This window comes from Trachypithecus francoisi, unplaced genomic scaffold, assembly GCF_009764315.1.
Source record: "Trachypithecus francoisi isolate TF-2019V2 unplaced genomic scaffold, Tfra_2.0 Lachesis_group13, whole genome shotgun sequence".
Classification (NCBI taxonomy): Eukaryota; Metazoa; Chordata; class Mammalia; order Primates; family Cercopithecidae; genus Trachypithecus; species Trachypithecus francoisi.
In genome coordinates, this window is record NW_022681458.1 from 40,001,427 (window position 1) to 40,027,467 (window position 26,041).

At 38.2% G+C, this 26,041-nt stretch overlaps 2 protein-coding genes across 7 annotated transcripts in view; both read right to left on the minus strand.

Annotated features, from left to right (window-relative positions):
• STRADB (STE20 related adaptor beta) overlaps positions 1–26,041 on the minus strand; it is a 31,061-nt gene that overhangs the window by 3,060 nt on the left and 1,960 nt on the right. For 3 of the 6 annotated variants that reach the window (XM_033230710.1, XM_033230715.1, XM_033230713.1), the window contains exons 2-8: positions 24,855–24,958; positions 20,238–20,318; positions 8,540–8,639; positions 5,527–5,648; positions 4,162–4,270; positions 3,186–3,309; positions 14–185 (exon numbers count right to left, since the gene is read on the minus strand). In XM_033230710.1, coding sequence (XP_033086601.1) covers positions 14–185; positions 3,186–3,309; positions 4,162–4,270; positions 5,527–5,648; positions 8,540–8,639; positions 20,238–20,318; positions 24,855–24,866 — 720 coding nt within the window. In that variant the 5' untranslated portion in view covers positions 24,867–24,958. Of the gene's footprint in view, positions 1–13; positions 186–3,185; positions 3,310–4,161; positions 4,271–5,526; positions 5,649–7,501; positions 7,707–8,539; positions 8,640–20,237; positions 20,319–24,429; positions 24,602–24,854; positions 24,962–26,041 lie in introns of those variants that run through there. The other 3 variants (XM_033230711.1, XM_033230714.1, XM_033230712.1) reach the window with 2 other exon arrangements.
• LOC117094658 (RWD domain-containing protein 1-like) lies at positions 502–1,648 on the minus strand. The gene has a single exon (XM_033230716.1). It carries the CDS (start codon positions 1,110–1,112, stop codon positions 669–671), a length of 444 nt encoding a protein of 147 aa, XP_033086607.1. The 5' UTR covers positions 1,113–1,648; the 3' UTR covers positions 502–668.

Sequence of the window (26,041 nt, forward strand, 5' to 3'; positions counted from 1 at the left end):
AGCCACACCTGACCTGTCTCAGTAGTTCTGGACTCAGCCACGGCTGCACTGATGTGCTGAACTGTGGGAAATCATACACAGCCGTATGCCTCTGTCCATGCTTAACCAAACTATGCAGATGGGACAGGCCAGAGAGGGTCACTAGGCCATCACCAGAAATGAGGATATGGCTGGCTTTAATACTCCTGGAACAAAGAGAAACAATCCTAAGTAATAGGAAACTGGCCAATGAAGAAAGAATAAAAATCTGGTAGGAACAAATCCATATATTCTCTTGGAAATTAAATACCCTTTATAAAACAGCAGTATAAACTGCAAAACAGTACTGCAAAACTGCTGTTTACACAGGAAATATTCAGGGAATAGGAATTCTTTCAACTACTTACTACAGCACCAACACAAGTAAAGATATATAATTGAAAGCTACATGTTAAGAATTGATGGCTGGGCGCAGTGGCTCACGCCTCTAATCCCAACACTTTGTTTTTTTCTTTTTCTTTCTTTTGAAATTTTAAGGTCAGTTTATTAAGTTCAATGATGAAAGCTATCAGAAGAATATTCTCCTGAAAATAATTTTTTCTTAGAAAAAAAGAAAGGAAAACAAAACCCTCTGAGCATAGCCACAGATGCTGTGGCAGTCAAGCCTCTCTGCAGATGGGGACAGTTCATTAGTCAGTTGAGTCACTCTCTGGGTCAGCAGGATTATAGTCTGGATCATATTCATCATCCTCCAGCTCTAAGTCATCCATTTCTTGGAACAAAGACTCATCTACCTCCATGTTGTTTCCAGCATCCTCCAAGAACTGGATATCAGATGTGTCAAGATTATGGTCCGTTTCAAATAGTTGTTTCCCACTTAATTTATTTTTTCCTGCTTGTTCTTCTTCTTTCATCCTTTTCTTTTTAATTTCCAAGAGTTCTGCATCAAACTTGGCCTTCCAATTTAAGAAATCCTCAATTGTAACTGGAGTACCATGGAATAATTGCTTTTCAGCTTCTTCTGCTTCTTTTTCTTTTTGTTTCTTTTCTTCTTCTCTTCTAGTTTTTATCTGATCCACTATTTCATTTACTTTTTCTTGCACAGCTGTCACTAGAGTAAAAATCATCACCATACCAAGATTTTCTTCAGCCTGTAATGCTAGTAATTTTAAAATGTCTGAGACATCATTATCTTCTAGGTTTTCCTAGGAGAATATTTCATAAAGGGGAGCTTCATCTGGGTATTTTTCACTGTATGTAAACTTGAGGGTAGTCTGGACAGTTTCATCATTTTCTCCAGCCTCAGATGTCACAGTAATGGTGAAGCTGGGTGGATTTTCTGATAATACTTAGCAGGACCTTGTCAAGTGAAGAACTACTGAAGGAGAATGTGGTTTCAGGAGAGTCCATTTATATTTTGGAAGACTAGTTGTTAGGAGGGTTGGATCAATGTACAATCAAGCTGTGAAGGAGTCAGGGTAGATGGACTGCAGAGCCTTCAGCTCGTTGCGCTGCTCCTCGCCGTAATCTGTCATCGTGGCCCTTGCTCTTGCCCATGGATTGCCCAGACACCTAGGCGGCGCGCAGCAGCCCAGACAGCTGCAGCACCGGGAGCTCTAATCCCAACACTTTGGAAGGCTGAGGCGGGCAGATCATGAGGTCAGGAGATCGAGGCCATCCTGGATAACATGGTGAAACCCCATCTCTACTAAAAATACAAAAAATTAGCCGGGCATGGTGGCGGGTGCCTGTAGTCCCAGCTACTTGGGAGGCTGAGGCAGGAGAATGGCGTGAACCCAGGAGGTAGAGCTTGCAATGAGCCAAGATTGCGCCACTGCACTCCAGCCTGGGGGACAGAGCGAGACTCTGTCCGTCTCAAAAAAAAAAAAGAACTGATAATATTTTTTCAAACAAGGAATGGAATCAAATAATTAATTTCACTTTTTTTTTTTTGAGACAGAGTCTCACTCTGTGGCCCAGGCTGGAGTGCAGTGGCATGACCTCAGCTCACTGCAACCTTCACCTCCTGGGTTCAAGTGATTCTCCTGCCTCAGCCTCCTGAGTAGCTGGGACTGCAGGTGTGTGCCACCACACCTGGCTACTTTTTTTTTTTTTTTTTGTATTTTGAGTAGAGACAGGGTTTCACCATCTTGACCAGGCTAGTCTCAAACTCCTGACCTCAAGTGATCTGCCCGTCTCGGCCTCCCAAAGTCCTGGGATTACAGGCATGAGCCACCATGCCTGGCCAATTTCACTATTTTTGAATGCTGTTGCAAAACACCTAAGAAGTGTTACCTAAAAAAAAATCAAACAATATTTGAAATATAAGGTTTTAAAGCTAGATGTAATACTATCCAATAAAAGTCTCTCATACATCATTTATAAAAAGATATATTATACATTTCCTTTAATTGTCAGATAAATTATAAGAGCCTTGTTTTTTGATCCCAAACACTGAATTTGGAAACTTAACAGAGGAGGATGGCCAATCATCTGGTGACATATAATGAAACCCCAGTTAACCAGAATATAGTGTGTTGGAAATCCTTGGTTAACTAGAATTTTGCTGAAAAAACAATAGTAAGACTAAAAGCTTTAAGGAGATTGAAACAAACAATAGGAAAGCAAGCTTATTTAAAGGTAACTTAATTAAAAAGTAAGATAAAGTTGCAGTATATCTTAGAACAGCACTGTTTTTAACATTCAGTCAATCACTTTTGCATATACACTTTGGTAACAAGAGAAGTGATATTTAGGATGATAACCTCAAGGTACTGCAAAATAAGAAATCGAAGAAAAGCCTAATTCCAATTTATGCCTAATATAAGATGGAAAGCAGATAATGAAGCTCTTCATTTGCTTAAACAAAAACAGAATGAAAAACACCCAGCTAACTAGGATCCCATTTCCTACAGTTCATCTCCTGAACATCCTCATTAGATTGAGACTGTGAGCTCCATGAGGGCAGGCACTCCACCCCAGCACCAAGAACTGCTTGGCACAGAGGATGTGGTCTGAACATGTTTGGTGAAGGGACATAAAATGTAAGCAATCCATTGCACCTAATGGTCCCTTCCTCCCTCAGTTTTCACTTACAAGTTTCCTATCCCTCTTTTCTAACATTCAACTGCTCCTTCCTAAAACCTCCTTCAGAGAGTTCTTCCAGTAAAATTACTTCATTTAGTAAAATACAAATAAGTAAATACCTGTGAATACAGCCATTTTGGTGCAGATAGTTCAACCCTCTCACTGCTCCAAAGAGAATGTTTCTTATTAAAGTTTCACTCATTCCCTCAGGAAAATAGGTCCTCAAGAGTTGACTTGCTGAACCTGAAAGAAACCCCTAAAATCCTTATATGAACATTGAAAGTGATTTTGCTTCCAGCTGTGTTTTAATGTTCTCTTCAACCATAAACATAAACATATCTGTTACTTTTTGGAGTCTAACCCAAACAACACTTTCCCACACAAACATGATTTTCTTTCAAGAATCTTTAAACAATTTTTTCTAATGACACTCTAGAGATTAGGAAAGAGAATTAATGATTTGTCAATTTATTGAATAAAAATACATTCTGTGTGTGGAGATATATATATATATGTATTCTTAAATCCAGAAGCAATTCACAAAAGCTGTCCTAAAAATCAAAGTTCCAGAATCCATTCATTATTTATTCAACACAATTATGGAACACTACTTTGTGCTAAGTACTATGTGAGCACCTGGGGACACCACAAATAAAAAATATATAAATGATCCTAGCCCTCAAGAAGCAGTGAGGGAGATGGGCACACACAAAGATGTTTCTAATACAGTGAAATAGTTTACAATGCAGTGTAACGGGGACAGGGATGGGGTGCAGAGGTGGAAAAACAACTTCTTTCTGCAGAATAACAGTAGGTCTCCATTAAAAGAGGGGTAGGAAGCTGAAGGGAAGAGACAGCCTGTGCAAAGGCACAGAATTCTTGGAAAAGCAGTGGTGGTTCACTGATTATCATACCAATTCTTACTTTTCTCTGCAAACTAAAATTCAACATGCACCAGATATAAAAATATACCATGAAATCTAAAATCAGTCATTAGACTTATAAATTAAATATGGCAAATCATAAATCTAAAATCCCAACTCATCTATATAATTATAACATCTAGGCTAAATTATTTAAAACCAGCATTCTTACCATAGGCCATAAATGGAGAAATAACCCAAAGCCAGCTGCCAACAGTGAAAACTGTCCAATAAGTTGTAACATTGGGATGCCGGAAAAAGTGGGAGAGAATCACGGCTTTCTAGGAAAAACACACAAGAGACAAGACATTTAAAAACAATCCTTTTTTCCTTATGATGAAAATGGCAGTCGTGGCAACTAATACTCAAGGGCGCTTACTAGTGAAAGCACTGTTCTTAGTGCTTTTATCTATTTAAATCTCACAACCACTCCACGAAGTATGTGATATTATGATTCCCATTTTTCAGGGGACAGCACTTAAAAATAAGTTAGAAAACCTGTCCAAAAGCATGCAATTAACAAAAAGAAGTGGAAGTAGAATGTGAACTTAGTTTCCCTCTAGGATCATACTCTTAACTGTACTATGTTCTTATTATAAAAACATTTAAAAATACATAAAAATCCCTCTATCGCTACCTCACAGAGACCCACTGTTAACATTTCATACGGTTTGTCCTAGTCTTTTTTTGTTTGTGTAATATACATGTGCACATATAAATATTTTAAGAATTGGAACAATATCCAAATAAAATTCTTTCCCCCTTTATATCAAAAATGATTCATGACAATAAAAATGGTATTATAAGATACCTGAAATGCAATTCTGTCAAAATTTGTCATTCAGAAATTAATTTTGCTTATCTGGATGAAAAGGAAACTGTTTTTTATTTCTTCCATTGCCCTATGTGACTATTTAGGATGGGACTAACTAGGGGTATTGTAAAACTCCAGACCTGCATTTTGAATATGATACTCATTTGAAGGAGCAGCAGTTACCAAAGTTTGAATATATGTGTTCTTTCATATAATGAATCTGGCTTCCATGTATTCTTTCCAATTCTGTAACTGCATGTTAATTAGAAGAAATCTATATTTCCCTAACAGAAGAATTATTAGTTTGGGGGAGAAAATTCTTATAGATGTAATCTCCTCAAATAAACATTATATTAAATACAATCACCCCTTAATATCCATGGAGCATTGGTTCCAGGACTACATCCCCTGACTGCCTCCCACACACCACCCCATGAATGTACCAAAATCTAAGAATGCTCAAGTCCCTTGTATAAAATGGCATAATATTCACATATAAGCTATGCACATCCTCCTATATACTTTAAATCATTTCTAGGTTACTTATAATGTCTAATACAATGTAAATGCTATGTAAATAGTTATGCTGTGTTTTATTTGTACTATTTTTTATTGTATTATTTATTTTAAAATATATTTTCTATTCACAATTGGTTGAATCTGCAGATGTGGAAGCAGTGGATACAGAGGGCCAACTGTGTATCATTTTCTTCATATTGTTACCTGTAAAGCTTTCAGGCGTTCTTCATTGCAGTTTTCCAGATTTGTAATTTTTATAGTTACCAGTGTTCCTGTGGGAGTATGCCGTGCAAGATGGACAGAAGTCAAGTTGTCAAATCCTCTTCCTATAATCAGGCATAAAAGTCATGTTAGTAACCAAAGAAGAAAAAAATTGACAATTTAGACTTCATCAAAATTGAAAAGTCTTGCTCTTCAAAAAGTACTGTTAAGAAAATGAAAAGGCACACTACCCATTCAAAGTATTAATAATACTTATCAAGCAATCCAATTAAAAAACAGGCAGAGGATTAAACAGGCAATCCACAAAATAAGATACAGGAACAGCCAATAAGCATATGAAAAGATGCTCAAGATAGAGAAATGCAAATTAAAACAGTGACACACCATTACATATCTATTATAATGACTAAAATTGTGACTTGATAAACCAATTGCGACATACTCACACAATGGAATGCTACTGAGCAATCCCCTGTCCCCACTCCCAGTCCCTGGCAACCACCAATCTGATTTTTGTCACATAAATGGTGTCAAAAAGAACACAGTCGTCAGCTTCTTTTGTGTTTAGCTTCTTTCACTTGGCATATGCTTCTGAGACTCATCCACGTTGTTGTATGTTTCAGCAATTAATTTCTATTGCTGAGCAATAAACAATTGTATGGCTATGCCACAATTTATTTATCCATTTATAATACTGATGGTTATTTAGGTTGTTTTCAGTTTTCGGTGACTATAAAGCTGCCAAAAACAGTCCTATACCTATAATGTATAGGTAGACATATGTTTTCATTTATCTTTGGCAAATATCTACGAGTGAGATTGCTGGGTCATGTGGTAAATGTATGCTTAGCATTATAAGAAGTTGCCAAACTGTTTTCAAAAGTGGCAGAATCATTTCACATTCCCACAAACAATGTATAAGAGCTGTCACTGCCTGACATACTCACCAGCATTTGGTATCGTCAGCTTTTTAAATGTAAAACACCTAGAGTGGCACTTGCTAGCAGCCACCTAATAAACGTTAGTGACCTCCCTCTCTCCATGGTCACCAAATTTTGTCGATTTTTGAAATGAAGTTAATCTCAAATTCATCTCCTCTCCTCAGTGTCAGCGTCACTGACTTAGTCTGAGCCCCATCCTGTTGCCCTGGATGTATGCAGTAACTCCCTCATATGCCCTGCATTCTCAGCCAGGGCACACACCAGAATTACTGAGGGAACTACTGCAAAATGCCTCTGCCTTGACCCCACTCCCCAGAAACCTCGGTCCAGTAGCTCTATGATAGAATATAGGTGTTGTAATTTTAAAAAAGACACAGGTAATGAAGATGACACGTCTGGTTGTGCACTGCTGATCTACTACATCTTCCTGACTGTTGCCTGAGTTGTTTTAAATTTGGCATTTTATCAATGGCAGGTCCTGCGGCAGCTGAGAGCTTAGATCCTACAGTCAGAAAGATCTGGTTTCAAATCACTAACCGTATGACTATCTCAGAGCCTCAGTGTCCTCATCTGCGAAATGGGAGTGGCAAAGGGTTAAAGGAAAAAAATACATACTAAATGTTCAGCATCATGCCTGTTAGATGCTATTATTGTCATCACGATTCCACAATGTCTCTCTAGCAGAAGGACAGTAAATTCCAAATCTCCACCTTAAATCATCTGAGTAATAAGGAGGGTAGGTTGTGGATGCCATTCTAAATCCGACCACATGAAGTCCTTCACAACACGTTCCAAACCTGCCTTTCCAGATTCATCTCCTACCACTGCCTACTCTCCCCTTGTCCCAACTTGTAGTCACAGAGGAACTATATGGTATTCTCCCCTAACCATCCTTCCTCAGTCATTTACTGAGGTAAACATGTTTTTACCTTTTTAGAATTGGCACCATCTAAAACTCCTTTCTAATTTTGGGGCATTTGCCACTATGTGTTATTTCAAAAAGGTCAGATCCTTACTCTCCCTTAGTCTCCTTGACCTTGGCATGTGACCTCTGCTTGGCCAACTGGAGCATGGAGTGAAGGACAAAGCAGCAGCAGTCATCAGAGCTCCCTGCAGTGGGCCAGCGTCTGGCGGTGGGCAGTACATTCACTAGGCTGCTCCTATTCCACAGTCCTGGTTCTTGTCACACAGCTTCTCTTGGCTTCTTCCAAGCCTATTTCTCTAGCCAATAATTCTGTGAGTTAGCAGCATTGTTCAAATATTCCTTTTTCACTTAAGTTAGCCAAGATTGTTTATGTTGTCTATAACAAAACCTATGACTAGAATATCTAGCAAACTCTTCCTCATTCAAGATCCAGCCCCTTTTTGCCATTTCTCTAAACTCCCAGAGGTGGTTCGTTGTATGCTCCATCTTCTCCGTTCCCGTAATACTTAGGACATACTTCTACTAAAGTACCCTCCAGTGCATAAAATGAAGCTATATTGTGTGTTCATCTTCCCAGAGATGATGTCAATTCCAAGTGTTCTCCCATGCTTTGTTCCCCTATTTGTTTAACAGATGTTTCTGAATATTCAGAGCAAATGTTTCACATATGTAAAGCTATAAACAATAACCCATCCTATTCCACACTTAACTGAAAAAGCTTTCTATGTCAAATGGGATTTTAGATAAATTTTTAAACTAAGAAGCAATTTAGTTAAAGGACTGTGACTGAAAAGATTTACCTGACTTGATTTTACTTCATACCCAGTAAAAATTATACCCATAAAATAGATGCTTCCCACAATAAACACACAAATAATAAGTATTTAGTGTCTTTCTCATCTAAATGTACTTCAATGGAAAAGTAAATGTTCTAGACAGTAATCTTGAAAAAATCTGAGTCATTATTTTAAGATAGACATAAATTAATTGAATCCACTTGACTGACACAATTAGCATCTAGTTTTATGCTGGAGGTAACAACGGAAAAAAACTCGTCTACAAAATAATATTTTTGTCATCAATTTAATTTCTAACACTGAAGGGTCAATTAGAAATTCAGAATTATTACCTATTTCTACTTGGAGCTCGTAGTGAGAAACGTTGGTGGAACATACTACTTCGCTTGCTCTAGTGGATGGAGGTGACCAGGAAAGGGTTGGCTCATCGACCTGCATTTGTTTTTAAATATAAAAACAAAACAGATGAAATTCTTGGTCTCCCTGCCCCAGTATAAAACACTTGGTCCCCCTGCCCCTAATGAGCACCTCTGTGTTATATTTTCAAACACAGAGGTACTCATTAGGAAGGTACTGCAAAGTGGCTTAAGAGACTGTTTTAAGATCTAAAAGGAATTTACCAGTTGCTCATTGATGTTAGTTAGAAAGCCGTTAGCCTATGGAGAGGGCAGGAAAAGGAGATTTACAGATAGCAAGGAATACTTTCCAGCATACTTTCCAGTAAAATGTTTAGGAGTTGCGAAGAATGTTAATTCTTCAGGATAGCTGACAAATGTACCAAGCGAAGAGCTGCAGAGACCTGTGAGGGATATTCTATGCTTGTGCTCTTGCTTCAAGCTAGAGCCATATTTTGCATGCTCTACTAGTGAAGATGTTAACGGTCAAGGAACAGTTTCCAGACTGCAGCCTATTAAAATTGCTGATGAAGTTTTTAGCAAGATGAATCAGATGGGAGGTCAGAAAGAAAAATCAAAGGAGACAGACCTCCTAAGTGTATGACCAAGTACTGATAGGAGGTCTCATGGTGTGCTTTGGAGTGAGAGTCAGGTTTGCACCTGAATACAGTGACAGTGAAATAACATGGAGGTATGACAAAGAAGAAGCCTAAACTACTGGCTTCATATGATAGCCATGAGGGTCTCCCAATGGACGTAAGTACTCCAACTTAGGAGCCTCTACAGACAGGTGGCAGGGGAAGGAAACAAGGGGGAAAATAACATTACTATGTGCTAGGAATTGTGTTAACTCCTTTTCACATTCTTAGCTCTTTTTAATCAAGAGACAGAGATGGAGTTTGAAACAGTCACAGGATTAAATGTTCCCTAAACTTTAAGAGAGCAGGAAAAAAGGAATTATAAACCCATGGCTAAAGATGAATAAGGGTGACTATTGTTCAAGAGGAATGAAAGAATGTAAAAAGAAATTATACTATACAATTGGAAATAATCCTGATGAGAAAACAAATCAAAATAAAGCAATTTAGTTTCTCTTTTTTTCTGCCTCTTTACAATCTTATGGAAGCAATTCAGTTTCTTTAAAACAGGTAGTCTTCAGATAAACTCAGATTTAAAGACCACATAAAAGAGACAGAAAGAAAATATATTTTTTTAAGTGATAAAATATTTAAAAATTTTTTTAAATATATAAAAAATATTTAAAATTTTTTAAGTGATATCAACCTGTAAGCCTGTCAGGAAGGCGAGAGACATAATGAACCAAGGCTCATAGTTCATAGGCTTGGAAAAAACAGCATAATGTTACGGGGTGATGGATTAAAATCAGAACTAATCAGCGTCTATTTTGCTTCCATCTATTCCATTAGGGAATTAGTCTTATTTAAACTAGAAGGGACACTTGCAAATAACACTTGTAAATAAACTTGTAAATAAGTATTCAAAGCTCTAAAAAGGTTGTTTTAAATAGGTTCAAACCTCCAGGCCCAGGGCAATTACACTTCGGATATGAAGTTTGCAACTATGGTAGAACTCAGATGAAAAACCAGAATAGAAGTAGCAAACAATGATCCAATTTTCAAAAAGGGAGAAAACTGCAAAGGGGCAAGCTTGATGCTGCTGCCCAGTAAAGTCAGAGATCAAATTATTCAATAGGTGAATTATGGGCACTTAAAAAAGCCACATGGTAATCCCAAGAAGACAACTCAGATTTACTAAGAGCAAATCATCCCAAACTAACCCTGCTTCTCTTTTTCACTTGATGATCAGTTAGATGATAGAAAGCAAAAATTATGGCAAAGTCCTTGCCTTTGCTCTGTTAAACTTTTTAATGACTTCCTGAAAATGAAACAGGCTGGCTTGAAAAAAGAAACAGTATGGATCATGCATTGCTGGGCATAGCTACTTACCGGAAAAAAAAAAAAAAGGCAGGACTCACAATCATCCTGCAGCTAGAAGAATGGGCCCAGTTCAATAAAATTTTACAAGGATAAATGCAAAACCTTACACTTAAGTTAAAAAACAAACAAACAAACAAAAAACAATAGCCTAAATACAAAATTGAGGATACCAGGTTTATGACTTGGAGGTTTCAGTCAATAGTGTGACAGAGAAGGTTAAATAAAAGCATAATATTGAGCTACATTTACAGAAGCAAAATTGAGCAGACTGGAAGAGACAAGAGTTTCACTGTATTCTGAAATGATTAGATAGTATCTGGAGCACTATGGATAATTGAGACACCACAGTTTAAGGGGGAATTATAAAATGGTGACTGTAAAATGGTGATGCCTGGAGAAGGCCAACCAAGTCGGTGAAGGTTCCAGCAACAATGGAGGAGTTGGAAATATTTAATCTGGAAAAGAAAATATTAAGAATATATATATGGCCAGGAGCGGTGGCTCACACCTCTAATCCCAGCACTTTGGGAGGCCGAGGTGGGCGGATCACAAGGTCAGGAGATCGAGACCACGGTGAAACCCCGTCTCTACTAAAAATACAAAAAATTAGCCAGGCGTGGTGGCGGGCACCTGTAGTCCCAGCTACTCAGGAGGCTGAGACAGGAGAATGGCGTGAACCCGGGAGGCGGAACTTGCAGTGAGCCGAGATCGCGCCACTGCACTCCAGCCTGGGCGACAGAGCCAGACTCCATCTCAAAAATAAAAAAAAATAAAAAAATTTTTAAAAAAGAATATATATAGTTGCCATTTGCAAGTGACCCAAAGACTAATATCGAAGGGTAAACAATTGTTCAGCGAGAAGAGCTGAGATCAACAGATAGAAGCTCCAGGAAGTAGATTTCAGTTCCGCATAAGAAATGTGGAGTAACCGGTGCTATCCACGTGTAGTTCAGGCATCAAGTTGCCTCTTTCCATTATCCTCTCTCCATTGATATATTCGGAGGTTGGACGACCACCATTGACAGTAGTTGAGCTACACGGAGGTACAAGAACTGGAAGTGAAGAGGGAATGGTCAGCAATTGGAAGGCTAGAAAAAGAAAAGTTTTGATGCCCACAAATGTCTGCTTGCAGTGAAAGGAAGTACTGTGATATGAATTTCAAGTACTTTGACAGCTGTCATTAGTTCTCCATTATACATTGAACTGCTTCTAATTATGATTTGGTTTCCCATGTAACTTTTCTATAAGAGTGGGTTGATGATACAATGTAAGGGCACCATTTCCTCTGGCACTGGGAGTCTGGGTTTATAATGAGCTTGATTAATGTGGATCTGATACTGAAATATGGATCCACTCTAGGTTTGCTGACTAAATCCAGTTTCTGATCCAAGAGGCTGAGGAACATCATGGTTCAATAATCAAGCCAATGAATAGCACTCTGAAGTGTTTTCAGAGAGATCCTGCCAGACTTTTACTTGTGGTGAAACATACCTTTCTGTATGTTTCTATTTTTCTGTGATGACTATTTTTCTACAATGGAGCTTTTTTATTTAAATTTCTACAACGAACTCTCAGAGATATTGTAGAGAACACTCTCTACATAAGTTGAAAATTAGACTAGATGGCCTCTTATGAATCACTATAATGCTAAAATTGCATTATTTTAAAAAGCAGCATCTCAGCTCAAACACCACAGCCTTTCATTTGCAAAGGTTAACTATAGAAAATGAATTTTCCTACAGATAGAGGGGTTTCCAAAGTTACAGGAGACACAAATCACTTGGAAAACCAGACTGTCCTCCAAACATGATATTTTAACATAAAATTTAATCCTATCTACAAAGTCCAGGCCAATGGAAAACAAGTTGTCCAAAGAAAAGACGACAGATGGTGTTTTACAGCATGACTCAGAGAGTGCACAGGGAAGTTTTTCTAGTCATCAGGCACCAGTTTCCAGCTGGTGTCAACTTACATTATACAACTTTTCCAATTCATGTTTCCACGAGAGACTTCAGATTATGCTTCTGCTTCTCTCACTGAAGATTTTAGTCTAACTCTACTAACAGAGAGGGATGTGACATTTCAATCCTTAAATTATAGAAAGCCTCCAACCTGGAGGTTTAAAGGATTCAGGTGGCAGCTGTGAACATTTGCTTAGTTCTAGGCCTCTCTCGGTAACAGCATGGAGACAAGAATCACTTTACTTTCTGCCTCACCCAAAGGGATTTACTTGAATTAAAACTCAGACTGGGAGGGAGGTGGAGAAAGATGGCTGAATAGAACCCTCTAGCAATCTTCCCCCACCCTTCAGGAACACCAAATTGAACAACTATCCAAACAAGAAGGCACCTTCGTAAGAATAAAAATCAGGTGAGCTATCACAGTACCTGGTTTTAACTTCCTATCACTGAAAGAGGCACTGAACAGGGTAGGAAAGACAGTCTTGAATAGCTGATGCCTCCCCTTCCTCATCCCCCGGGGAGGGAGAGTGCAGTGATTGTGGGACTTTGCACTGGAACTCAGTGTTGCCTGTCACAGCAGAAAGCAACACAGTAAAGAATTCAGCCACCGCCCAAGGAGGGAGCATTTAGATCAGCCTTAGCCAGAGGGGAATCACCCATCCCAGCAGTTGGAACCTGAATTCCAGCAAGCCTTGTCTGCCACCACAAGCTGAAAGCCTCTGGGGTCCTAAATAAACTTGAAAGGTAGTCTAGGCCACAAGGACTGCAATTCCAGGGCAATTCCTGGTGCTGTGCTGGGCTTGCGGCCAGTGGACTTGGGGGTTCATGACCTAGTGAGACACCAGCCAGGGCAGCCAAGGGAGTGCTTCTGTCACTCCTCTTCTAACCCCAGGCTGTGCAGCTTGTAGCTCCAGGAGATTCCTTCCTTTCCCTTGAGGAGGGGAGAGGAAAGGTGGCTTGGTCTTGAATAAAAAGGACTTTGTCTTGCAACTTGGATTCCAGCTCAGCCACAGTAGAATAGGGTACCAGATTCCTGAGGCCCCCATTCCAAGCCCTAGCTCCTGGACAACATTTCTAGACACACCCTGGGCCAGAAGGGAAACTGCTCCCATGAAGGGAAGGACCTAGTTCTGGAAGGGTCCATCACCTGCTGACTAGGACCTTGTGCCTTGAATAACCATCAACACTACCCAGGCAGTACTTGCTGTGGGCCTTGGGTGAAACTCAGGGCCATGCTGGCTTCAGGTGTGAACTAGGACATTCCCAACTGTGGTGGCCACAGGTAGAGGCTCCTTCTGCTTGAGTAAAGGAGAGGGGAGAGTAAAGGGGGCTTGGTCTTGCAGCTTGGGTACCAGCTCAGCCACGGTAGGCTAGAGCACCAAGCAGACTCCTGGGGTCCCTGATTCCAGGCCTTGGCTCCTGGATAGCACTTCTGGACTGGCCCTGGGCTAAACAGTAGCCCACTGCCCTGAAGGGAGAAACCCAGGCCTGGCAATATTCACCACAAGCTGACAGAAGAGCCCTTGGGCCTTGAGTGAACACTGGCAATAGCCAGGCAGGACTCTGCTATGGGCCGGGGACAATGGTGGCCATGAGACTCCTTCTGCCTGAGGAAGGGAGAGGGAAGAATGGGAAGGACTTTGTCCTGTGGTTTGGGTGCCAGCTCAGCTGCAGTAGAATAGAGCACAAAGTAGATTCCTAAGGTTCCTGACCCATGGCCCTGGCCCCCAGAAGGCATTTCTGGACCCACCCAGGGCCAGGTGGGGAGTTCACTGCCCTGAAGGACACAGCCTGGCTGGATTCAACACCTGGTGACTGAAGAGCCCTTGGTCCTTGAGTGAACATCCAGCTGGGCAGTGGTGGCTGCAGGACTGGGGCAAGACCCAGCGCTGTGCTGAGCTTCAGGTCTGACCCAGTGCAGTCCTAGTTGTGGTGGCAACAGCAGTGCTTGTGTCACCCCTCGCCCAGCTCCAGGCAGCTCAGCATGGAAAGAGAAACTGTTTGGGGGGAAAGTAAGGGAAGAAAACAAGATTCCCTGCCTAGTAATCCAGGTAATTCTCTCAGACCTTACCCAAGACCACCAAGACGGTACTTCTGTGAGTCTGCAAGAGTCACAGTTTTGCTGGGCTTGAAGAGGTCCTAATGCAGATAGAGTTGCAGTGACCAAAGACTTAGATCACAATACTCAATTCCCTGTAAATACTTGGGAAGTCTTCCCAAGAAGAATGGATACGAGTAAGTTCAGCCTTCAAAGACTACGATAAATACGTAACGCTTCAATGCGCAGACATTAATGAACATCCACAAGCATCAAGAACATCTAGGAAAACATGATTTCACCAAATGAGCAAAGTAAGGTACCAGTGACCAATCCCAGAGTGACAGAGACGCGTGACCTTCCAGACAGAGAATTTGAAATAGCTGTTTTGGGGAAGTTCAACAAATTTCAAGATAATGCAGAGAAGGAATTCAGAATCCCATCAGATAAATTTAACAAAGAGATGCAACTAATTTTTTAAAAATCAAACAAATTCTAATTCAACTGACATACTGAAGAATGCATTAGAGTCTCTCAATAGCAAAACTGATCAAGCAGAAGAAAGAATTAGTGAAATTGAAGATAGGTTATTTGAAAATACACAGAGAAGACAAAATAAAAAAGAATATGAAAGAATGAAGCACACCTATAAGATCTAGAAAACAGCCTCAAAAGGGCATATCTAAGAGTTATTGGCATTGAAGAGGAGGTAGAGAAAAATATCAGAATAGAAAGTTTATTCAAAGGGATAATAACAGAGAACTTTCCAAACCTAGAGAAAGATATAATATCCAAGTATCCAAGAAGTTATCCAAGTATCCAAGATATCAATATCCAGTATCCAAGAAGGTTATGGAACACCCAGCAGATTTAACCCAAAAAAAGACATTTAACAATCAAACTTCCAAAGGTCAAGGAGAAAGAAAGGATCCTAAAAGAAGTAAGAAAAAAGAAAGAACACATAAAGGGGCTCCGATACATCTTGCAGCAGACTTATCAGTGGAAACCTTACAGGCCAGGAGAGAGTAGCATAACATATTTAAAGTGCTGAAGGAAAAACTTTTTTTTTTTTTGAGACAGAGTCTCACTCTGTCACCCAGGCTGGAGTGCAATGGTGCGATCTTGGCTCACTGCAACCTCCACCTCCTGAGTTCAAGCGATTCTCCTGCCTCAGCCTCCTGGGAAGGGGGCTTACAGGCGTATGCCACCACGCCCAGCTAATTTTTTGTATTTTTAGTAGAGATGGGGTTTCACCATGTTAGCCAGGATGGTCTCGATCTCCTGACCTTGTGATCCGCCCACCCTGGCCTCCCAAAGTGTTGGGATTACAGGTGTGAGCCACCACGCCCGGTGAAAAACTTTCACAGTTTATCCAGTGAAAATATCCTTCAAACATGGAAGAAGAAATAAAGACTTTCCCAGAAAAACAAAAGCTGAGGGATTTCATCAATGCCAGACCTCTCCTACAAAAAATGCTAAAGGGAGTTCTTCAGTCTAAAAGAAAACGATGTTAACAAGCAGTAAGAAATTACCTGAAGGTACAAAACTCACTGGTAATAATAAACACACACATAAAAACAGACTATTATAACATGGTAATTGTGGTGTGTAAACTACTCATATCTTGAGTAGAAAGATTAAAAGATGAACAAATAATAACTACAATACCTTTTCAAAATAGTATAAGAAGATATAAATAGAAACCACAAAAAGTTAAAAAAACCGGAGGAATGAAGTTAAAGTGTACAGTTTTTATTAGTTCTCTCTTTGCCTGTTTGTTTCTGCAATCAGTGTCAAGTTGTCAGTTTAAAATAACATGTTATGTTATTTGCAAGCCTCACAGTAACCTCAAATAATAAAATCTACAACACATACACACAACAAAAATAAAAAACAAGAAACTAAAACATACCACCAGAGAAAATAAACTTCACAAAAAGGAAGAAGACAGGAAGGAAGGAAGAGAATACACAACAAGTAACAAAAGCCAGCAGTTAAGTCCTTATCAATAGTAACACTGAATGTCAGTGGATTAAACTCTCCAATGAATAGACATAGACTAGCTGAATTAATTTTTAAAAAAAGATTCAATTATCTGTTGCCTACAAGAACCATACTTCACCTATAAAGACACTCATAGACTGAAAATAAATAGGGTAAGAAAAATATTCCATATAAATGGAAACAGAAAAAGAACAGGAGTCGATATACACGTATATCAGGCAAAATAAATTTCAAGGCAAAACTTACAAAAAGGGACATGGAAGGCCGTTATATAATCCTAAGCAAAAAGGAAAAAAACTGGAGGAATCACATTATATTGTACTTCAAATTATACTACAGAGTTGTTGTAACCAAAACAGCTTGGTGCTTGTATACAAACAGACACACAGACCAATGGAAAAGAACAGAGAACTCAAGAAATAAATCCATACATCTACAGTGAACTCATTTTTGACAAAGATGCCAAGAACATACACTGGGGAAAGGACAGTCTCTTCAATAAATGGTGCTGGGAAAACTGGATATTTGTATGCAGAAGAATGAAAGTAGACCCGTATCTCTTGCTATATTAAAAAATAAAATTGAAATGGATTAAAGACTTAAATCTAAGACCTCAAACTATGAAATTACTACAAGAAAACATGGAGGAAGTTGTCCAGGAAATTGGTCTGGGCAAAGATTAATTGAGTAATACCCCAAAAGTAGAGGCAATCAAGCAAAAATGGACAAATGAAATCACAGCGAGTTAAAAAGTTTCGCAGAACAAAAGAAAAAACAAAGTGAAGAGACAACCCACAGAATGGGAGAAAATATTTGCAAATTACTCATCTGACAAGGGATTAATAACCAGAATATATAAGGAGCTCAAACAATCCAATTTAAAAAATCTAACCATCTGATTTAAAAATGGGCAAAAGATCTAGAAATAGACATTTCTCAAAAGAAGACATACAGTTCTGGGCACAGTGGCTCACACCTGTAAGCCCAATACTTTGGGAGGCTGAGGTGGGAGGATCACTGGAGGCCAGGAGTTCAAGATAAGCCTGGTCAACATAGTAAGACCTCTTTTAATTAGCTGGGTGTGGTAATACATGCCTGTAGTCCTAGCTTATCAATAACCTGAGGTGAAAGGGTTGCTTAACCCAAGAGTTCAAGGCTGCTGTGAGCTATGATTACATCACTGCAGTGTAGCCTGGGTGGCAAATCTTTTTGGCCATCTCCAAAAAAATAAAAATAAAAACAATTTTTCTTTAAAGATGACATACAAATGGCAAACAGGTATATGAAAAAGTGCTCAACATCACTGATCATCAGAGAAATGCAAATCAAAACTACAAGGGGATACCATCTCACCCTAGTTAAAATGGCTTTTATCCAAAAGACAGGCAATAACAAATGCTGGTGAGGATACGGAGAAAAGAGAACCCTCATATACTGTTGTGATAATGCAAATTAGTACAACCACTATGGAGAACAGTATGGAGGTTCCTCAAAAAACAAAAAACAAAACAAAACAAAACAAAACAAAAACTACCATATGATGCAGCAATCCCACTGATAGGTATATATCCAAAAGAAAAGAAATCAGTATATCAAAGAGATATATACGCATCCATGTTTATTGCAGCACTATTAACAATAGCCAAGATTTGGAAGAAACCTAAGTGTCCATCAACAGATGAATGGATAAAGAAAATGTGGTACATATGTACAATGGAATGTTATTTAGCCATAAAAAAGAATGAGATACTACCATTTGCAACAACATGGATGAAAGTGAAGAACATTATGTTAAGTGAAATATGGCAGGCCCAAAAAGACAAACTTCACATGTTCTCACTCACTTGTGAGAGCTAAAAATTAAAACAACTGAACTCATGGAGATAGAGAATAGAGGCCAAGAAGGGGTGGGTAGACTGGAGATGGTTAATGAGTACAAAAATATAGTTAGATAGAATGAATAAGATCTAGTATTCGATAGCATGACAGAGTGACTACAGTCAACAATAACTTATTGTACATTTTAAAATAACTAAAAGTATAATTGGAATGTTTATAACACAAAGAAATGATTTATGCTTAAAGTGATAGATAACCCATTTACCCCGATGTAATTATTACATATCATATGCCTGTATCAAAATATCTCAGGTACCCCATAAATATATACACCTTCTAAGTACTCCAATTAAAAAAAAAAACCCTCAGATACTACGTCATATTTTATGAAGAGACAGGTAACTAGAAGACTAGAGTATTAATGAATAAAAAGCCAAATAACAGAAATAAAGACAGCTGAAGATAGGGCTGGGGGCTAAATTATAAGTAAAACTAACTGGGATTCACTAATTTTGTAGCGAATAAGGCATTTGCAAGGTAGGTTCCATTCTGTAGTAAAAAATGCAATATGAAGTATGGAATAAGGAGAGGAAAAGATCCCAAAGAAATATCCTAAGATATATCTAAGATATACAGGAGCAGAGCCAAATAAAAAGTATAAGTGGAAAAGCTTCACAGATACAATATTTGAACCAATTCTTTATGGATGAGGAAGAATTTCAGAAGCAGAAAAGAAAAAAGAGTATTTCAAGTAGAGAATGAAACTAAGACATATTCTACACCAGTTAAGAGCCCTCATATTATGCTAATTTACACTTTATTCCATAGGCTTTAGTAAACCAATGGAAGTTTCAAAGCTGGAAAGCGACACAAGCAGGCCTGTATTGGTAGCAGTACTGAACACTGAACAGATGTGAGCGGTGGGAGAAGACTATGTGTGTGTCTAGGAGAGTAGAGGCAACGAGTCCACCTGCAAGAGCCCAGGTGAGAGACAATGAGACCCGAGCAGTAGCAGTGCTCATGTGAAGTAGGGAATAGACCCCAGGGCATTTCAGAGACAGATTCAGAAGACTTGGTGAATAATAAATATGGGGGCAGAGGTAGAGGCCGTGTGAGGATAACTCTAAAGTTTCTAGTTAGGATGATGACACAGTGAATGAATTTTCATTAGCCGAAGTAGGAAATACAACGAGTTGGTGGGTTTAAAAGAAGATTAAGGTTTTATTCAAACCGAGTAGTGATGCCTTTGAAAAATCCAATTGGAGGTATTCTAGAGACATGTCTGTTGCCCAGGAAAGAGTCTGGGGTAAAAATCTGAGAAACATCAATTCTGCTTGATGCCAGGGTCCCCTCAGGAAACCTGTGGTAACTCCAGGACAATCTGAAATCTGCGGGAAAGAGTCTGGGGTTGCGGGTAAAAATCTGAGAAGCATCAGTTCTGCTTGATGCCAGGGTCCCCTCAGGAAACCTGTGGTAACTCCAAGACAATCTGAAATTTGAACAACTTAAGTCATAGGAATAGGTAAACTGCTTAGGAAGAGCCACTTTAGGAAGAAGAGAAATGGCCAGTTATAGACTCCTGGAAAATGGCAGGAGAAAGGAGAAATAGTAAAAGACACTGTAAAGAAAAAGAAATAGAGGAGAACCAGAAGTGAATAGAAGACAAAGTTAGAGCATTAATTGTACTCAACTATTTTTTTTTTAGAGATGAGATCTCACTATGTTGCCCAGGCTGGTCTCGAACTCTTAGGCTCAAGTGATCCTCCTGCCTTGGCCTCCCAAAGTGTTGGGATTACAGGTGTGAACCACTGCATCCAGCCTAACCATTTTCTTACCAAGTATTGATGGATACTGGTTTCAGACTGTTTTTCAGGTCTGAGTGATTCAACTTGTGTTCTTGAAGTGCAGAAACAATCCTGGAAGTCAGAAATGCATTACATAAGTGAAAAATAAGTTACAGTTAAGCAGGGGTGGTGTGTAGATACAAAAAGGTCTAGTGACTACAGTGGGGAGCAGAGAGGAAGGGCAACATGCAGGAACCTGGAATTGAAGCCAGGATCCACATCATGGGGGAACTCAGCGTGGAACAGAAGGGAGAAGTGGCTGGGCATGCAGACAAACTTCATATATGTTAGCATTTCACTTGGTGCTATCGCTGATCCTTGCCCTCTTTTCTTGATGTCATAATAATTCATTTTAACTGTTGGTGTTAATTTTTAACTCCGTCTGTCAACACCACTGAGGTTTTCTTCTGAATATTTAGCCAAAGATTATTCTGCTGTATTCATTATAATTATTTTTATTTTGATCCTCAGCTACCTTCTTAAGTATAGAAACCATGTTTATTCACATTAAGCCACATATTGAGTGAAAAAATAATTATTTTTAAAGGTGATAAACATCTCTAATTACAACTCAAAGCAAATTAAGAGAGACTTATTTTATCATCACAATTTACATTTTTCTGCATATTTACCCATGGTTCTATTATTATTTATTGCCAATAAAGAAATGTTAACACCTACATGTGATTTATCACATCATCAATCAGTGGGGTGAAGCTGACCTTATACTATTTAGGAAGAAAAAGTATGTCAAAAGAAAAGTATAAACACATTTTATGAGAGGCTTTCATAACAAGATATTTTCAGTATTTCAAAAACTTTTTTTTTTTTTTGAGATGGAGTCTCACTCTATCACCAACGCTAGAGTGCAGTGGCGCAATCTCAACTCGATGCAACCTCTGTCTCCTGGGTTCAAGCAATTCTCCTGCCTCAACTTCCTGAGCAGCTGGGATTATAGGCGCCTGCCACCATGCCTGGCTAATTTTTGTAGTTTTAGTAGAGATGGGGTTTCACCATGTTGGCCAGGCTGGTTTTGGAGTCCTGACCTCAAGTGTTCCACCCACCTCAGCCTCCCAAAGTGCTGGGATTACAGGCGTGAACCACTTCAGAATTTTTAATTTCAAGCATCTTATGGACATTTATTTTTATATAAACATTAAGGTACAATTTCAAATGAGTCTCTTAAGATATGTCTACCTATGTCTACTTAACAAACTTTGTAGTCAATTACTTAAAAGTAAGTTTCCTTTTAAGAAATGTCAGAATTTCTCACTAATCAAACTAGTCATTTTCCCAGTTAGCCTACACTGCTGATTATTTTAACTTGAATTCCTACAGTCTGTATACTTTATAAATCTATTACAAAAATTTGGCATGTATTCCCACTGTTTGATGTAAAATTCACCCTGAAGAATAGATGCTAACAATGTCAAGATAGCTGTACAACTGATTCCTCTGCAGAGTTTCTAATGGCTTCCTAGGGTGAATAACATTTATAATAAAACAGTTTTTGAAGATTATTACTGTTGTTCATATTGAAAATATCCACCAGCTAGGCAGGACATTTATGTATTGTTTGGTATTTATATATTTTTACATTTAGCTTGAATTTTTCATAACGACCATTAATACCACTGCAAAAGAAGAATTAACAACAGGCCTAAAACTGCTATTCTTAGAAAAGAGCTGCTTATAAGGTTGACCCTTGGCTAGTATCTGGGAATTGGGATTTTGCAGAGGTTCCCTTCATAAGAATCGCTTACTGTGTCTAAACTGTTCATGCAAATAATATGGTTCATGCTGAACACCTGGCTTTTTTTCTGGGAGACTGGAATTTTGTTACTTGCTAGCAGAGCATGCCTACGTGACAAGTCCCCAATAAAAACCTTAAGTCCAAGTCTCTAATGAGCTTCCCTGGTAGACAACATTTCACATGTCACACCTCTGGGGGAACTGTGCATATCCTATGGGACTCCACTGAGAAAAGATTCTTGAAAGCTTGCACCTGGTTTCCTCTCACCTTCACCCCACACACCTTTTCCCTTTGCTGATTTTGCTTTATACCTTTTTGCTAATAAATCTTAGCTGTGAGTATGACTGTATGATAAGTTCTTTGAGTCCTCCTGGCAACTCACTAAACCTGAGGGTGGTCTGGAAGAACCCTGACACAGCCCTCAAAATACACTCAAGCATTTAAAGAGCCGTTACCTCTAAAAAATGTGCATCACTTTTTTGATGAAAGAGAATTTAAGACATATTGACCCCATTTTTTTTTCAAAATAAGAGTTGTGATCTATGTTCTCAGTTTATAAAAATACAAAAAACATTTTATAAACTAATATGGCAGGCTTCTATTGCATCATCTTTATATAAAATTTTCACAGCCTAAGAAAGTGATCATTATTAAATATGAAGACAGCTAAAACCAGCCAATATAAGGAAGATATTTTTGCTCTCTCCACCTAAAAAAATGTTAGCATGTTCATTAGCTGCCCATATTATAAAAATCACAAAATAGTCATATCTTATCCTTCAAAACATTTTTATATCCACACTGCATCAATCAAATGCTGGTGAACATAATAGCTCATGAAGAATCTACAGGCTAATTTCTTTCAGGCAGTATAATGATTTAAAATCATCCAGAAGAAAGTTCCCACAGAATATTTTTGAATATAATTTCTTTGTCCATTATCATAATAGCCAAGTAAAAAGTAGTTAGACCTTATAAAGAAACTGCAAGAAGATATTTTACATATGCTGCTCCTTTGAAAACAGCATTTTTTAGTTCTCAAATAGAGGGTAAAACTTGAATGGGGAAGAATCCTTAAGTAAAAGTATCAACTTTATCCCAATTGCATACATTTCTCATTTAGGAAAAAAAGTAAATATTTCGATTCAAAGAATTTAAAATATTTCACCATTGCAGAAAAATGTGATTTAAAGTTAAAATCATTAACAATATAAATCACTCATTATCACATTCTATTATTTTTCACAAAACCCATAATTATAGAATAATAAGCTAGGACATCCTTTTTCCAAAATTTGAAAACCCTGGGCAACACACAGCCCTTTGACTCTCAGAATCCTCACCTATCAAATGAGGGGAATAGACTAAATGCCCTTTTATATCTTTTCCAACTGATACAAAATTGTAAATCTTAAGTAATCCTTTAGAGTAGGAATTGGCAAACTATGGTCCATGAGCCAAATCTGACCCACCACCTGTTTTTGTGAATAAAGTTTTACTGGAACACAGATACATTCATTCATTTATATATTGCCTATGGCTGCTTTCATGCTAGTACTTCAGCAGAAAAGTAGCTGTAACAAAGTCCAAAGGGTCTGTAAATATTATCTGGCCTTTATAGAAAAGCTTGCTGATCTCTCCTTTAGAGAACAAGACATTTCACCTCCGTGTATTTTCCAGATATATAAAGCTTCTCTTTCAAGTGGTAAAGCTTTACCTTAAACATGTAAGTAATTGTATTATGTATTTTCCATATTACTAACAATACGGTCTTCTAACTTCATAGTTCTGCCTCTCAGTCTTGGTAATTGATAGAATAGATTGGCAGGTATGAGTCCAGCTCCAATTTTTTGCAATCTTGGAGAAACTGAAAATGAGGATAATGCCACATGCCCTGCTAAACTTCCACAATGTGAAACTATGAAAGAAATATATGAAAGTATTTGTAAACTATAAATCATCATACAAATATACTCATCCTTTTTTTTTTTTTTTTTTTTTTGAGATAGGATCTCCCTCTATCACCCAGGCTGGAATGCACTGGCATGATCACAGTTCACTGCAGCCTTGATCCCTCACTCAAGCGATCCTCCCACCTTAACTCTCTGAGTAGCTGAGGCTACAGACATGTAACACCACATCTGGCTAATATTTTATACAGACAGGGTCTCACTATGTTGCCTAGGCTGGTCTTGAACTCCTGGGTTCAACTGATCCTCTAGTCTTAGTCCCTGAAAATGCTGGGATTACAGGTGTGAGCCACTACACTTGGTCTACTCATTACTTTTTTAAAAGCCACGTTTTAATATAAGTATTCCCTATTCAAATATTATTATTATGTATTAAACAGAATGAAAGTCCTCAAGCTACTTAATCTAAAGTAGATACCATGGATCTAAATACAAATAAAAAACCAGTTGGCAGCTATACCTCATATTATACTTGATCCAAATGATTTTTTTTTTCGGTTAAGTCAAAGGGGTTATTTTTAATACTGTTTGGCTTGCTTTTGGTCAGATGGAAATTTGTAAAAGGGATTTTTGAAAGATTTAAAAGATAAGGCATAGCTAACTGGTGTGGGTGGCATATCGAAGTATAACACCTATGAGAAAAAGTAGATATGGGACAAAGGATTAGAATAATGAGCATATTGAAGTATACGAGAAGTTCTTTATGAAAGAAAGAAAAACTCAATGAGAATGTAATTCATTTCCCAAGTCCAGAAGTCAATCAGGTTAAAACAATATCTCAGAGCATAAGAATATCCCATCAGAATATCCCTTTTATTATGGCTTGGCATTAACATCCAACTAGTCTGACAGAACAAAATCAGATCTATATTTACAAAAACTTACCAAAAGAGACATTGAATCGCTTTAGTTCATACAGAAAGTGACAAAAATCCATCTATTCCAAAGAAGGCTTTTGTTTTATCTTCCTTTCAAGATGCAGATATATCCTACTATAAAAAACAAAAGCAAAATAATTTAGATTCACATAAAAGTTCCTAAAAGAACTAGTTGCCTTAAACCCATCCAATATTTAGGCAGCTATTCCTTGACACGAGGAGACATTCCTGAAAAGTATCTTTAAAGAGCATTTATTTTTTACTGAACATTATTTGGGATCTGACATCACAACAAAGAAGCAGAGTGAAAACGAAAAGAGGTTCTAAATATTTCCAAAGCCTCAATATATTTGCATTTCTCCTTCCCTATCTTTTCTATACTGTTTTTTGTTTGTTTTTTAAATAACGCTGAGCAAATTTGAAAGCAATATAGAAAACCAATTTTTTGGCCCACTTTATGATATAAACGATGTCACAATAAACCCCAAGAATTTTCAATGGTTCCACATATTATAACTAAACTTGGAGACTTTGCAAAGCTCTTATTGGATTAATTACCTCCTAAATCATTTGGGGTCCCTGACCAGCAAATATGGGAGAGAATCAGAGTAACAGACTTGGAAATTAATTCAAGGAGGTACAAAAGCACCATCCACGGTTTCCAGACCTTTACTAATAGAAAGGGTGGCAATCTTGTAAGTTTGTGGGTTCGGAGTATTCCTTTACATCTAACCAACATCATCTCTTTCATCTAAATTGTGCCTCATTATTTCATTTTAATGAAGTCCCCAAATTTGATGAACTCATCTACAAATATGTGAGCAGAATGAGAAAGGGAAGATTTTGTAAACCATAAAAACTATAAAACAATATCCAATTTTACTGCTAAAGAAAGAGGTGAATTTATTCAGGATGTTAACTATGAACCAAAGGTAGAGATTGGGAGGAAGATGGACCTGAAAGGTTGTGATCATTTAGCCTGAAAGGTTGTGATCAATTTAAGGCACTAGAGTTAGATGTGCTACAAAAGGAGAAAAGCAATGCCTGCCCTGCCAACTTTCCAGGGTGAATGAGATCAAATGAGTTACATCTCAAAGTGCCCCCTAATTAGCAAACACTGTATCAGCTTGAACTATGCTTTGAAAGGTACACCCAAATGTACTGAAGGCAGTACAAAACAATAAGGCTTATTTG